The sequence below is a fragment of the Suricata suricatta genome, chromosome 17, assembly GCF_006229205.1.
Source record: "Suricata suricatta isolate VVHF042 chromosome 17, meerkat_22Aug2017_6uvM2_HiC, whole genome shotgun sequence".
NCBI classification, from domain to species: Eukaryota; Metazoa; Chordata; class Mammalia; order Carnivora; family Herpestidae; genus Suricata; species Suricata suricatta.
The window spans coordinates 35,504,804-35,517,924 of record NC_043716.1 but is presented as its reverse complement, the minus strand read 5'-3'; the positions used below and the strand labels follow the sequence as shown (position 1 = coordinate 35,517,924).

At 56.1% G+C, this 13,121-nt stretch overlaps 1 protein-coding gene across 1 annotated transcript; it reads right to left on the bottom strand.

The window, feature by feature from the left end:
- Positions 1–1,432: 1,432 nt before the first annotated feature.
- SP6 (Sp6 transcription factor) lies at positions 1,433–5,010 on the bottom strand. Its single transcript, XM_029928840.1, has 2 exons — positions 4,904–5,010; positions 1,433–2,862 (listed from the first exon to the last, which is right to left on the bottom strand). The coding sequence occupies exon 2, from the start codon at positions 2,802–2,804 to the stop codon at positions 1,674–1,676; it is 1,131 nt and encodes a 376-aa protein (XP_029784700.1). The 5' UTR covers positions 2,805–2,862; positions 4,904–5,010; the 3' UTR covers positions 1,433–1,673.
- Between the last annotated feature and the right edge of the window lie 8,111 nt (positions 5,011–13,121).

The window sequence follows — 13,121 nt, the reverse complement described above, 5'->3', positions numbered from 1 at the left end:
AGGCTCAGTAGAGAAACACACACACACGCGCGCTCACACGTACAAACAACATGCACACACACATGCCCTAATATTAAATAAAATACCTTTTGCTTATAACTTAAAAATCAATACACAACTAATCCTCGCATAGGGCTCTGGGTAGAGAAAGAAGGACCAGGGGGAAGGGAGGTTGGGGGAATGTTACCGCCTCTACCTCTAGCCTGGGAAAGCCCACTAGTTCAAGATCCTTCCCCCTATCAGCTTCCTTCCCTTTGCCCGGCTCTGCCCCAGCTAGGCTCTCCCCTCCCCAGTCCCCACTCCAGGATCACAATCAGGATGTTTTCTAGCATCTAAAGGAGGGGACAGGAACAGCTTCCTGGACACCACCTCAGAAGACAGACCCCTTCCAGTAAGAGAATACCTCCTTCATATGGAAAGGGAGTCCCCCTGCCCAGAGTCAAAATGGGGAGAAAGGAGCCTCCTAATACACACTCTACAGGAGGGGCAAGTCTTGTAGGAAGCAGAGAAAGGAGAAGGCAGAGCAAAGAAAGAGCTGGGACTTAGCTTCTCAGTGAGCAGGTGAGCAGGAGACTGCTAGGCCGGGGCAGAGTTCACTCTGAGCGGGGACCACTCTAGGTCCCTGTGCTGGGACACCTCACCTACTCCCTGGTCAACCTAGTAACCCTCTTCCTTTCGTCCCTAAGGGGAAGGCAAATGATGGGGGGCCTGGGATGAGGAACTTACATCAATTCTGGGGTCGGGGCTTCGGGCTGCTTTGAAAACCTACGTCAGGGAACAGATGGGGAATGTGGACTATACTGAACTTTATTTTTCATAAAAACCAGGAGTTAAGGACTGAATCCGAGTTAGAGGGGTAAGGGGTTCTTTCCTTCCATTGCCCGGCCAAATCCCTTTCTCTCCTTTTAGAAGGGGGCCTTTTTGCCCTCCCCCTTCCCAATCTAGCTCTCCCCTCCACCCCACAGCTCTCGCTACCAGGCTGTCTCGGATTCTGGCCGCTTCTTCTCCTTCAGGGCTCCATCAGAGTGGGTTTGGAAGGGTTAATCGGGAGGCACATCAAAAGAGTTATTTCTACAGCAACAAACCTCCCAACCAGATAGAGACCGCTCCCTAAGGGGGACCCCTGCCTCCCCTACCCCACCTCAGCTCTCCCTCGGGAAACCGTAGGGACAAAAGCACTAAAAGGGGGATGAAAGGGACCCGGGCCGCAGGGCGGGTCCGGAGGCGCTTTTATGTCCCGGTTCCCAGGGGCTAAGGACGTGTCCGGACAGCTACCTTCAGCGCCCGGGGCGGCCCCACTCCTCTCCGCTCCGCTCCGGGGACGCGCCGTCTGTTCCAGCAGGTCCCCGCCGCCCTCCAGCCGCGGTAGGAGTACCCCCACCCCAACCCCCCCGAGCCTGCGGACAGGACCGTAATAAATGACGAAGGGGAGGACAGAGGGGCATGCGCAGCTCCTCCCAGCCTAGCGGGCCAAACAATTTTCGTCCGGCCCGAGACCAAAAAACCCTAGCGCACCCTCTCCCCGACCTGGCACCACTTTGCCTCCCCCTCAATAAATAACCATCTTCTCTTCCTCAAATCGCCCCCCAAAGGCATCAGGCCGGGAGGATATCTCTTCTGATACCCCCAGGGCAGACCAGTGAGGGTAGGGTGGGGGGAGGTACCGGAGGAGCTCAGTTGGAGGGAGCCGCGCCGCCCTCCGCCTCCCGCTTGCCTTTGCCCCCGGCGGACTCCGCCGCTCCGCTGGCCTTGCCCTCGCCCGCGGCCGCCCCGGCGGCCTCCTCTTTGGCGCCCTCGTGGGTTTTCATGTGTTTGGCCAGGTGGTCGCTGCGCATGAAGACACGACTGCAGACGGCACAAGGGAACTTCTTGGTGCCCGTGTGGGTCTGGAGGTGGCGCTGCAGCTCGTCGGAGCGCGTGAAGCGCTTGCCGCAGAAGAGCCAGTTGCACACGAAGGGACGGTCGCCGCTGTGCCAGCGCAGGTGCGCCTTCAGGTGCGACGTCTTGGCGTAGGCTTTCCCGCAGCCCGGGATGTGGCAGTTGTGCAAATGCTTCTTCTTGCCCCCGTCGGGCCCGCACGGAGCCCCTAGTCGCTCCGCCTCCAGACAATTGGGACAGCGGCACACGGTCTGGCCTGAGCTGCGGGGCACTGACCGCCGGGAGCCTTTGGGCCGCGCGGCTCCATCCAGACTGGAATCCAGCCCCTGGGACTCCGGGGCGGCCGCTTCCATGGCCTTCGCCCCGTCGGGAGGCCCCAGGAGGTGCTGCCCTCCGGCGGCTGGGAGGAGGTGGTGCGGGTGTGGGTGGGGCGGCGGTGCGCAAAGCTGGTGGTCTCCGACGTAGCCCCCCAAGCCAGCCTGAAGCGCCCCGGGGTGGCCAGGTGAGGTGAGTGCGCCCTGAGTGTGGGGGAGGTCCATCCAGCTGGTGCCCGGATGAAGGTCCCACCAGGAGCCATCCTCAGTGCCTGGGTGAGTTGGCCGGAACCACGATTCGTAGTGGTGTGACATGTCCGGCTGCAGGAGCTTGGAAAAGGGTCCCGGGACCAAGGGACTGTCGCTTTCCAGGTCCTCGCAGGTTACCCGAGAGGAGGCCCCCGGCAGCTCATAGCCCTGCGAGAAGTCCACCTCTGGGCCCAGCGGGAGGCTCTGCAGTTCTCCAGGCTGCAGCGGGGAGGGGTAGTCCCCGGCCTCCGGGCTCGTGTGGCCCTGGTATGTTTGGAGAGGCTGCAGGTCGAGGCGCGGCGGGGAGGCGTGAGGCGCGTCCGTGTGCTGGCTGCCCAGAGAGCCGCAGACAGCGGTTAGCATTGCCGGGATCCGGGGTGGGGTGGGGAACAGGGATGGTCAGGGGCACCTCAGGTAGGACCTAAAGGAGACAAAGAGGGGGTGAAGTGAGGAAAGTAACCAAGTCACTTTCAGTCCTAACCCAGGCCGCCTCCCTGCAAAGTGCTCCTCTCCTGGCTGGGCTGGCCGTCTCGCCGCTGCAAAAGAGGAACACACCTCTGAGTGGGAGCTAAAGACCAGTTAACCGAATCTGAAGTGCTAGGAAGGGCTGAGGGTGTAAGGTTCTCAGCCAAGGAGGGGGAGTCTACCTTCTCTTAGCTGATCCCTCCTCCAGGGCCCAGCTCATCCTGAGAGTTGGGCTGGTCTCAGGCTGGTAAGTCAGATACACCTACAGCTCTGTGCTAAAACCATCCCCACCCCAGCTGCCCAGGCCAGTGGCATTTACCCCCTGCAGATCTGCTGCGTGCCCAAATGTAGGATCCAGACCCCTCTCAGCTTCCTTAATTTAACTCAGGACACAGATGAGAAGGGGGTGGTCTGTTTCTGAAACTCAAAGCTTGAGGTGACTTGACTTTCCAAAGCCCAAAGCAGGTTCTGAGATATTGGACAAAGAGACCTCATTCCATCCCCGAGGCATGTTCAGTGAGGAAGCGTATTTTACTGTCCAATACCATTCCCCTCAGCTCTCTGCCCAGACGGCTCCATAAAACCCACTTCCATTCCTGGCCCCCACCCCTGTCCCCTCGGGCAGGGATTCACCCCCCTGGGGTACAGTGCAGTGCTGATTCCCCACCAGAGGAGAAAGCTAAGCTTCCTTTCCTGTCCTGACCCATACAGGCACCAGCCAGATGTCTGGCTGCTTGCTATCCATGCCCTCCTCCAATTTAGGGGAGGCCCAGATGCAAAGCTGGGAGGGGTCAGCTTCCCCAGAGAAGGAGGTCAATGGGAGAAGAGCTTAGGAGCAAGCTCAGAAGGGTAAAACTGTCACCCCGTTATGGGATGCAGAGTCGAAGTGGGGACAGCGGAAGGCAACAAGGAAAGTCAGAATCACAGACACTAAGACCCTCTTATTTATTTAAAAAAAGAGAGAAAGGAAAGGAAACTGAGGCAGTATTTGGAGAAGTGACTTGAACAGACATTCATTGATTTGTTCAATCAACAAATATGTGCTTTAGTACCTCTGAACCAGCTCTCCGCACTTGTGGTCTGTTATGCTTTCCCTACACCATTGGGAACCAAAGGACACCCACCCTTTTCTTTCTTAACCACGGATCTGTGACTTGAAGGTCCTTTTTCTCTCACCACCTCTCCCTAAGTCCTGGGAGCCCTGGTGCCTGGGGCGTCTGGGGCTTGTGTGCCTGGCCTTCTTGGATAGTGGGGAGGAAGTGCAGTGGTTTAGGGCAGGGACTTCTTCCCACAGCAGGACTCAGCTGACCCCACCACCTTTGGCCTCTGGGACTAAAGAAGTGGCCCAGGTAGTTTTGAAGAGGGAGGGAGAGGGGGACTGGGGCGCCTACTCAAGCTTTCGCTGCCTTACCACAAGAAAGGAGCGGGGTGAAGCAGCTAGAATGGAGCCTCAGGCCCAGGCGGGGCAGCCCAGAAGGGGCTGGGCGGGAGCAGGGAGGCCTGGGTCCCTAATAGTTTTTGGCGTCTGGGAACTGCCCCGGGGACTAAAAGGCGGGGAGGCTAACGACCCGGGCTCCAGAGCGGGCCAGGGAGTCCAGTCCTGGGATGCCATCGCCTGCCTGCAAGGTTTCGGGAATGGAGACAGCAGGGCGCGTACTCCTAGCTTCCCGCTCCCCAACGCAGGAAGCCGGGTAGAGACACCCTTTTCCCCCCTTCCGCCGCCTCCCTTTCCCTATCACCGGCGCTCAGGTGGTCAGGACTTCCGTACTCCCGGTCCTCCGGTTGTCCCTGTCGCTCCAGTTTCCCCAGTTTCCAGTCTCCTCGGTCCCTCGCCTCGCCCCTTCGCCCAGGTTTCACTCGGCCGGGGCTCTAAACCCCTCGGATTCTTTGGGACCACCTTCCCCAAGGCCACGGGAGGCTGCGGCGAGTGAGCGGCGCGTCTTTCCGAGAGGATCCTTGGATCGCGCACCCCTCGCCGTCCAGACCCCGGCTCCTACCTGGAGGCTGCGCTCGGGCTCCGGGCACGCTGGCTGGCGCGCTAGCCACTGAAGCTCATGGGCCCCGCGCTCCGGCGGGCTCTCCAAAGTCGAGGGGCAGGACCCGAAGACGATCGGGGGCCGCGACCAGACCCGGCGGCCGGCGACGGGCAGCGGGCGGCGGAGGAGGGGCGGAGGGCTGGCGGGAGGGCGGAGGACGGGCGGGAGCCAGGGAGCGAGCAAGCGAGCGAGGCCAGCTCCGCCCGTGACTCACCCGCGCTCTCTGCCTTCATCCTCTGCGCTGCGCTCCTTTTTCCCCCCCGGAGTCCGGGGCCCCGCCCACCTCACCTGCCGCCGCCTTTAACCCTTGCGGGCTCGGCCGGACGGGAGGCCCGGCGAGGATCGGCCAGCGGAGAGGGGGCGGGCTAGCTAACTAGGTCGCCTCCCGCCCCTCCCTCGCTCCTCCCTTGCCCCTTCGGTCCTCCGGCGGGGGTCCTGGGCGGAGCGTTCCCCAGGTTCCGAGACACGCCCCTCCGGTGGAAAACTGCCCCGGAGCTGGCTCCGGGTGGCAGGGGACGCCGGACTCGGACCCTGGGGGCCTGGAGGAGGGGCAGGGGTTCTCTGCGTGAAAAGGAGACTCTTTTAGGGCGCCACTGGCTCCCAGGGCGCTCGACCCACCCGCCCAGCCGGGCAGCGCTGTCCGGGTCCTGAGAGGAAAAGGAAACAGGACTGACCGCAAGGATGTGTCCGGTCTACCCCAGGCCTAGGCCGGGAGAACTTTGGGCTGTCGCCCTCCTCCATCATTCCGCCGCTCCTCTCCACCACCACCACCCTCCCTCGGCATTTTCGCCCGGCCTTTCTGGCTCCCCCTCTCAGGCCACTTGCCTTTTTGGGGGTGGCCTCCTCTCCTCCTCTGCCCATTCCCCTGCCCCCCCCAACTTGCCCGGGTCTGCCTTCCCCTATTCGTCTCCCAGGCCCCCTCAGCCCCCACTCCCCATCTCCCCTTGGGCAGCAACCCCAGCGCCTTCTAAATCCACCTCTCAAAACCGCGACCCCCTGCTCAGCCTACGTCCGCTGCTACGTAGGAGCTGCTCAGCCCTACGTCCGCCCTGCCACCCTTGCCCCCGCGCACCCAGCCCTGAAGGTTGGGACGGGCTCCTGAGTGACTCTGAGAAGAGACACTTCTGGAAAGAATTGAGCGACCCCCTTGCCACGATTCTCACCTGAGTGTCTAAACCCCAGGTTCTTAAGTTTGGGGAAGAGTCTGGGATTCCTTGAGGAAAACAAATGCACACACACAGGGCAACATTCTGGCAAAATTTCAAGGCGTTCACGGTGCCCACCGGAAAATTTCTCTCAAGGTCCCAGAATACCGAGATATTGACGCCCGGTGGTTAGAGGAGTTCCTGCCTCCTCCTCGCCAGGCTGGCCTGTGCGCCCAGATAGTCCTCCACCCGCCGCCGTGACCTCCCGAAGTGACTCCTTTCTTGCACCGGAATTCTGATCAATTTCCATATTTATTTTCGTTGCGCCGTTTGGTTTTCCCTACGTGTTTTGCCATCGACCTTTTCAATTTCGTTTTTTGTCTTTACAGAATTATTATACACGGCAGCACCAGAGTTTAGGCTGATTTAATCTCACCTCCACAGCCGCGAATCGCCACCATTGCTTTCCCAGACTCGAATTTCCGTTTGGGACACACTCGAAGCCCAGTATAAAAGGGCCAAACTGAATCCACAAGCCATTTGAAAATCAGTCTTTGTGTCCGTGGTTCCCTTACCGCCCCCTCCCCAAACACACCCGATTTTAGATTCGGAGTCCATGTCTGATTCGTTCTGTTCATCTCCTTCTTTTCTAAGACTCAGTGTCCTCATTTGAGCAATCTGAGTTCAAGTTGGGAGACTTCCCTGGGGCTTAAAGGAATTGATGTGCTTAAAACACGGAGCCCCTGTGTCCCCTTGGTAAGCTCACAGAAAAATGAAGATGTTATTATAATTATTAAATAAGTAGGTTCCCAGCAAATGTTCGTTGGATTAAGGTATATTCACAAGCTCTTTGGACTGGAACTTGGTGGACCCAAACCGTAGCCTCAGCCCTGTGCTTGCTGAGCTGATCTAGTGGGTCAAGTCACTCTGAGCCTCAGTTTCCTCCTAGGTTACATGCAGTTAGAGCAGGTGCCCTGAAGGGTAAAAGACAAGCTCTTGGGGAGCCTCAGGGTGTTGGGGGGATATCAGGGATCTTACTTTCCCGTCAGTTGAATTTTCTTCTTCTCGACACTCAGACCCTTCGATGTAGAACCCTCTGGAACTGCCGTGGGTCTTTGTGGCCACCACCACTTCAACAACTCTCTATCAACCTGGTTTTATCTCTTTTCGCTCAGCCTGCAAATGTCTGCAATTTGGATTTGCATCCCAGTTCACAGCCACTTCCAGAACAACGGAACCTATGACTCAGGCTCCTGTGTTAAGTCTGATCTGACCCTTAGGCATTCTGTGCCTCCACCTCCCCGAAGCCCCCTTGGCCTTCTGGCTATTCCTGAAGCTACTGCTCTTAAGGTGCTAACACTTGCTCAGGGACCTGAGTCCACCCTCCCACTTATTTATAGGCACCAGTGTATCTTATCTTCCTGGCTCCTTCCATCATTCCCTGGAAAGCAACAAAGAAAGGCTTCCAGCCCCTGGATAGCATACTTCCCACCCCACTCTCGCCCCAGGCCCCCTTTAATTTCACCCCACCTTGACTGGCAGCCACCTAGGATTCCCATTGCTGTTGTTTCAGAAAAATTAGCCATCCTGCTCTCCTACCCTGCCTAGCTGTCTGCCTCTGACACAGGGTGCAGTCTTTCTTCCAGATCCCCCTCTACTTGTAATTCTTCTGGTTCTAGTCCTTTCCATTTCCCACTTGCCATATGTTTTCCTATTAAACAGTGCCCTTGGTCGGATGTTGGCATGAACAGCACCACTGCCTGGTACTCTTAGGTCTTCTCAACATTGAACAGTGCCGCTTACCACGTCATCTCCCGCACAAACTGAGATTTGCCCAGGAACCGGGCCATTTCTGGTCTTCTCCCTCATTCCCCCAAAGAGCCAAATAGATAGATGTTGCCACAAATGCCCAGCCGTGCCACCCCTCTTCTTACACCGCACATACAGTCAGCAGTCAGCAATCATTTTGTACCTGAAGGAGCCTCACTAGTCTCCATGCTCACAATAGCCACCATTTATTTATTGAGCATCTACTATGTTCCTGGTTCTCACCGGCATGCAGCAAGTCATTATTATTACTCCCATCGTACTAATGAGGAGCCAAGGATCAAAGATGTTAAATGACCTGCTCAAGATAACAAAGCTATTAAATGAGACAGAGAAGGAAACTGAGTCCAGATCTGTCAGGCTCCAAAGCCATGTTCTTCTGCCTGCTACTCCATCCAGCCTCACTAGGGTAGAAGTGATGGCCCAGGGAGTCTGGCTCCCCTCGATGCTGAAGGTGAAGGGGATGGTATTCTCAAACTTATCCCCCTATCAAAGCCACCCACGATCCTGACTGTAATAGGACAGATGGGTCCCATCTCGGATTGCTGGGACAACTCACAGCTATCTCCGTGGTCCCTTCTAAACCTCAGTTGTCCTGTGGAGACTGACCTATGAAAATATTAAAGCTTGTCTGCCCATAACAAGTGTCCAATGCAAATCCTCGTTTCACTGTTAGGGAAACTGAACCCCAGAAGAGGGAGGCAAGTAGCTCAAAGTCACACAGGAAGTCAGAAGCAGAGCAGGGACCAGAACGCCCCCCCCCCCATGTCCTAGTTCCTGGTTGTTCGCTCTTCCCCGCTTTCCACTCCGCCTTGAGGCTGTATTTGATAACCTGCTAATGATCCTGGACACCAACGCATTCCTCCTATCCTTCCCTCTTCCCACCCTGCTCTCCCATGTTCCTGGGAAACTGGGCAGAGTCCAGAGCTGGGGCCCTTCATCTGTATTCATTCAGCAAACACTTATTGAGGGTTTACCTAGAACCAGACACCATACAGGACACTAATTCTATTATAAATCCAAATATCACTAGCATCCACATCTGTTTTTAGTCTGTAAGATGAACCCAGCTGAAGATAGCATATCTGTATGCTGGGCGGCAAGGCAGGGGTGTGGGTGGGGGGAGCATTCCCATTGTGTCTGTGTGCACCTTTAGGGTCTGGATGTGAGGTGCTTGTCCTGTCCCCATCATAAAGGGAGTTCCCCACAAGATATAAACAGAGGTTTCTCCCTTACTATGTCTGCAAGTCTTCTACCCTGCATGAACTTACATGTGGGGAGCGTGTGCCTTATATGTGTATTAATATATGCCCATCTTTTCTCTCAGAATGAAGCCCTTGGTTATCTAATAACTGGTGAACCCCAATTCCACTTCTCCCCCAGATCTCAGCTCAGCCCAGTACACAGACCTCCAAAGAATCCGCTTTCGTTCTCCATATAGAGTCCCCCAAGATCTCCTCCTCCCCGATTCAGAGAGAATCATGCCTTCCAAACCCTTCTCCAGGATCCCTTTAGAGTGGAGACTTGGTCCCCTGAACCGGACAGGGAACAGCCCAGCCCCTCTTACCAGTCCATGGAGCCCAGAGCTGGCAGCGGCAGTGAGGGGCAAGTGGGGGTGATGGGAGAACCAGGCTTTATAAAGGAGGCGACAGCCAGAGCCAGAGGGGGGGGGGCGAGAGCCTCTGGCAGTGCTGCTGCCAAGTCCTCGGCCTCTCGGAAGCTTTTAGGATAATCCAGGAAACAGTGGCCCCCGGCTCTCCTGGGGGAGTGGTAGGGGGTGAGATCTGAGTCTCCTGAGGTCTGCCAGGAAAGGAGGATTTCAGCGGGAAGAGGCAGCTGGGGGGGGGGGATGGGGGGACAGGACTTCCCTCCCCAGAAGTTGGCCGGGCAGTGGGAGAGGGACAAAGTGGTTCTCACGGGATCAGCAAAGAGATCTGGAATGGCTGGAACTCTCCACATTACATCTCCCTCCTCCCGATGTTTTCTCCATAGATTTGGTGTGAAAGAAAGAAATACCACTTTTAAGACTTGAGACGCACCCCACCCCTCTTCAGTCAGTCCCTCCCTGCAGAGCTCCCCTTCAGTGATGGCTTTTCCAGCCGGTCTCTCCTGCCTCTGCTGGAGCCTCATTCCTCCTCCTCCTCCCTTCCTTCATCTCTGTTTCAGATACTTCCCAACTTGGACCCCTCAGGACCTGATGTAATCCACCTTTTGGATCTGGGATCTTTCATTGTGAAATGCTGTGGGAAGGCCTTCTCCCCAACTCAGATAGGGTGGGGCAGCTTGGGATGGGCAAGAGGTCACCAAGACTAGAGGCAGAGTGCAACCAAGAACTTTTATAGACAGTTCAGGAATCCTGGGACTCCAGGAGAGTGAAGAGGCTGGGAAGGTGGCCTGGAAAGGGAGACGGGGCCTGGGGGTGAACTTAGGTGGTGGCCCCACATCCCCAACTATTTACGTGAATTTAATTTTAGGGTGGTGGTAAGTTTAGGCGTGTTGGCTAACAGGGGCATGTCCTGGAGCAGAGGGGGACAAAAGACCAGGAAGGAGAAAGGAGATCAAACAGAGTTAGACCGGTTTCCCAGAGTTCTCTGAACCTAGGAATTCTGACCCACATTGGAGAGTGGCCTGGACACTTTTCATGAGATCGTATCCCATGCTCAGCAATAGCCCAGTGCCCTTGGCACTGAGGACAGTTGCTGCTGTGCACCCCTCTGCACATGCATAGAACCAGTCCATGGACCTAAGGCTTGCATGCCACCTCCTCCACTCAGTCTAGCACAGGGTGAGTCAAGGAGTCTTCATCCTGAACTCCTGTCCTGCTCCTCCCCCCACACCCCCAGAAATCTCTAGACTGGGGATTCCCAGTCCCTTCATTAGCTTTTCAGTAATTATCCTGTAAAGGCCCTGACAGGTCCTTCCTCTCCCCATTTCAGAGATGAGGACACTGAGGCCTTTAAGAGTGCTAAAAATCTCAGCAGAAAGCCAGGAGGCAGGAGAGAGTAGAGTGGTGGGGGACTCTGGAGGCAGAACTGCACCCCTTCCTTCAATCCTAGGCTAAGTTGGGAAGACAGGGCCAGCATGACTCCCTGGGAGAAGACAGGCGTCAGGACTGTGGCAGGCTCCAGGGAGGGGCTTCCCTGTCCCTCCCCACCTTCCAGCCCAGAAAAATCAGAGTGGGGGGGGGAACAAGCTGGGGAGACCACACAGGTGGAGTAAATAATGTTAATACGGGAGCATTATCACTAGGGCATTTCCTCATGGATAAATGTCTCAAATACCAAAGGATGCCTCCAAATTATAGTTAATTACAGAGTTTATTTGCATAAATTATAAGGTGAGCATACAAATTCTTTCAATCGGTTCCATATGCTTAGGTAGCAGGTCCAGTCCAAAAGATGGGAGAATCTTGGGGTGGGGGCAGTTGGGGGGGAAGAACAAGACTCAGCCCTTGGCTTGGACCTGCTGGCCCACACCCCTTCCCCTAGCCTTTGGATCCGTAAAGGGTATGTGGAGACCCTGACCAGGTTTCCCCAGAGAGGGACTAGTAACATGACCCAGACCCTGTTTGGCAGAAGACCCCCTTTCCTCTTCTATTCGCACCTCGAACTAAGAACTAAGAACGAAGACGTGCTTTCCCACCACCAGTGAGGGGTGGGAGGGAGAGATGAGGTCAGACTGCCAGTGGTGGGCGCAAGGGGGCCTAGAGTTCTGTGCTGGGGGTGGACTCCTGAGTCGCCTGTGGCCTTCAGAGGGGCGGGGAGGGTGCTGGGAGGAGCTGAAGACCAGCAGGCCCCTCTTGTGTTCTCAGCTCCCCCTGGAGCACCCCCCCTCCCCCAACTGCAGTTGTTCCCAGAGCCAACCCTGGATCCCAAGTTTGATGTTGCCGCTGCCTGCACCTTCCAGGTGGCTCCTAAGAGGCTCAGACTCCCAGACTTTTGTCTCCAGCGCCTGGGCCCATTTCCTCTGTCCTCGCCCCCACCGCCTCCCTCGCCCACTTCTAGCTACTAAGACTCTACTTCCTCCTCCAGCTCTCTGATTTGTCCCTCCCTCATTCCCTCTGGGCCCCCATCCTCACCCAGAGGCCTGCCGCCTTTCCATCCTCCTCCATTTTCCCTCCTTGTCCAGCCTCTCTCCCCCAGGTATCTCCTGTCTCCCCCACTCTCAGTGGTCACCTTTGCTTTCCCATCCACCAACAGCTTTCTTTGCCCCAGCTGCTCAGCCTCCTGCCCTCAAACCTTCCTACCCCATGCCACCCCACAATCCCTTGCTGCATGTAGTTCTTTCATTTTTCCCCATATACCTGCTCTAAAGACAGAAGCTACTGGGTTAGTTTGAGTAGAGAGGAGGAGGCTGGGCTGAGGTCCCCCAGGGGCGTGGGTGAGAGTTCGTTGACCTTTGTCTTCTCATTCTACAGTCAGCAAGAGAGAGGGGATAATGAAGAAAGAGCCTAAAATGGCTCCTGGTACTTAGTAAGTGCTTTATAAATACCTGTTGAATGAATGAACAAATGAATGACTGAATGAATTGGAAGGTAGGCAGCGGTCTGTGAAATTTCTAGGGAAGCGTCACTTTGGTGATAGGAATTACTTCTCTACTTCTCATCTGGATTATTCTTTTTTTTTTTAATGTTTTATTTATTTTTGATACAGAGAGAGACAGAGCATGAGAGAGGGAGGGGCAGAGAGAAGGAGGCACAGAACCGGAAGCAGGCTCCAGGCTCTGAGCTAGCTGTCAGCACAGAGCCTGACACAGGGCTTGAACCCACGAACGTGAGATCTGACCTGAGCCGAAGTCGGAGGCTTAACCGACTGAGCCACCCAGGGGCCCCACATCTGGATTATTCTTCAGGTCTCCTGAAAAATGGGCTTTCTTGCTGCTTGTTCCCCAATAGCCTACTGTTCTCCTTTAAACCAATAACCGATTCATCAGCTTGGCACTCTCCATCTCAAACACCTCTCGTGGCTCCCCCGTGCTCCCCCTGACATTCAAGACCCCCTATTTGGCCTCCATCACCTTTGCGATCTCCATTTCCATTGGTCCTTGTACAAACCCTCCGGCCCGGTGTGTCCAGCCACCAAACATGTTCAAGCCCTCCTCCTTTTGCTCCAACTATTTTCACCCCTGCTACTCCCTCTCTGCCTCAGGAAGGCATATCAGCCTTCAAGCTCCTGGCTCAAAGCCTGCCTTCTCTATGAAGTCTTCTC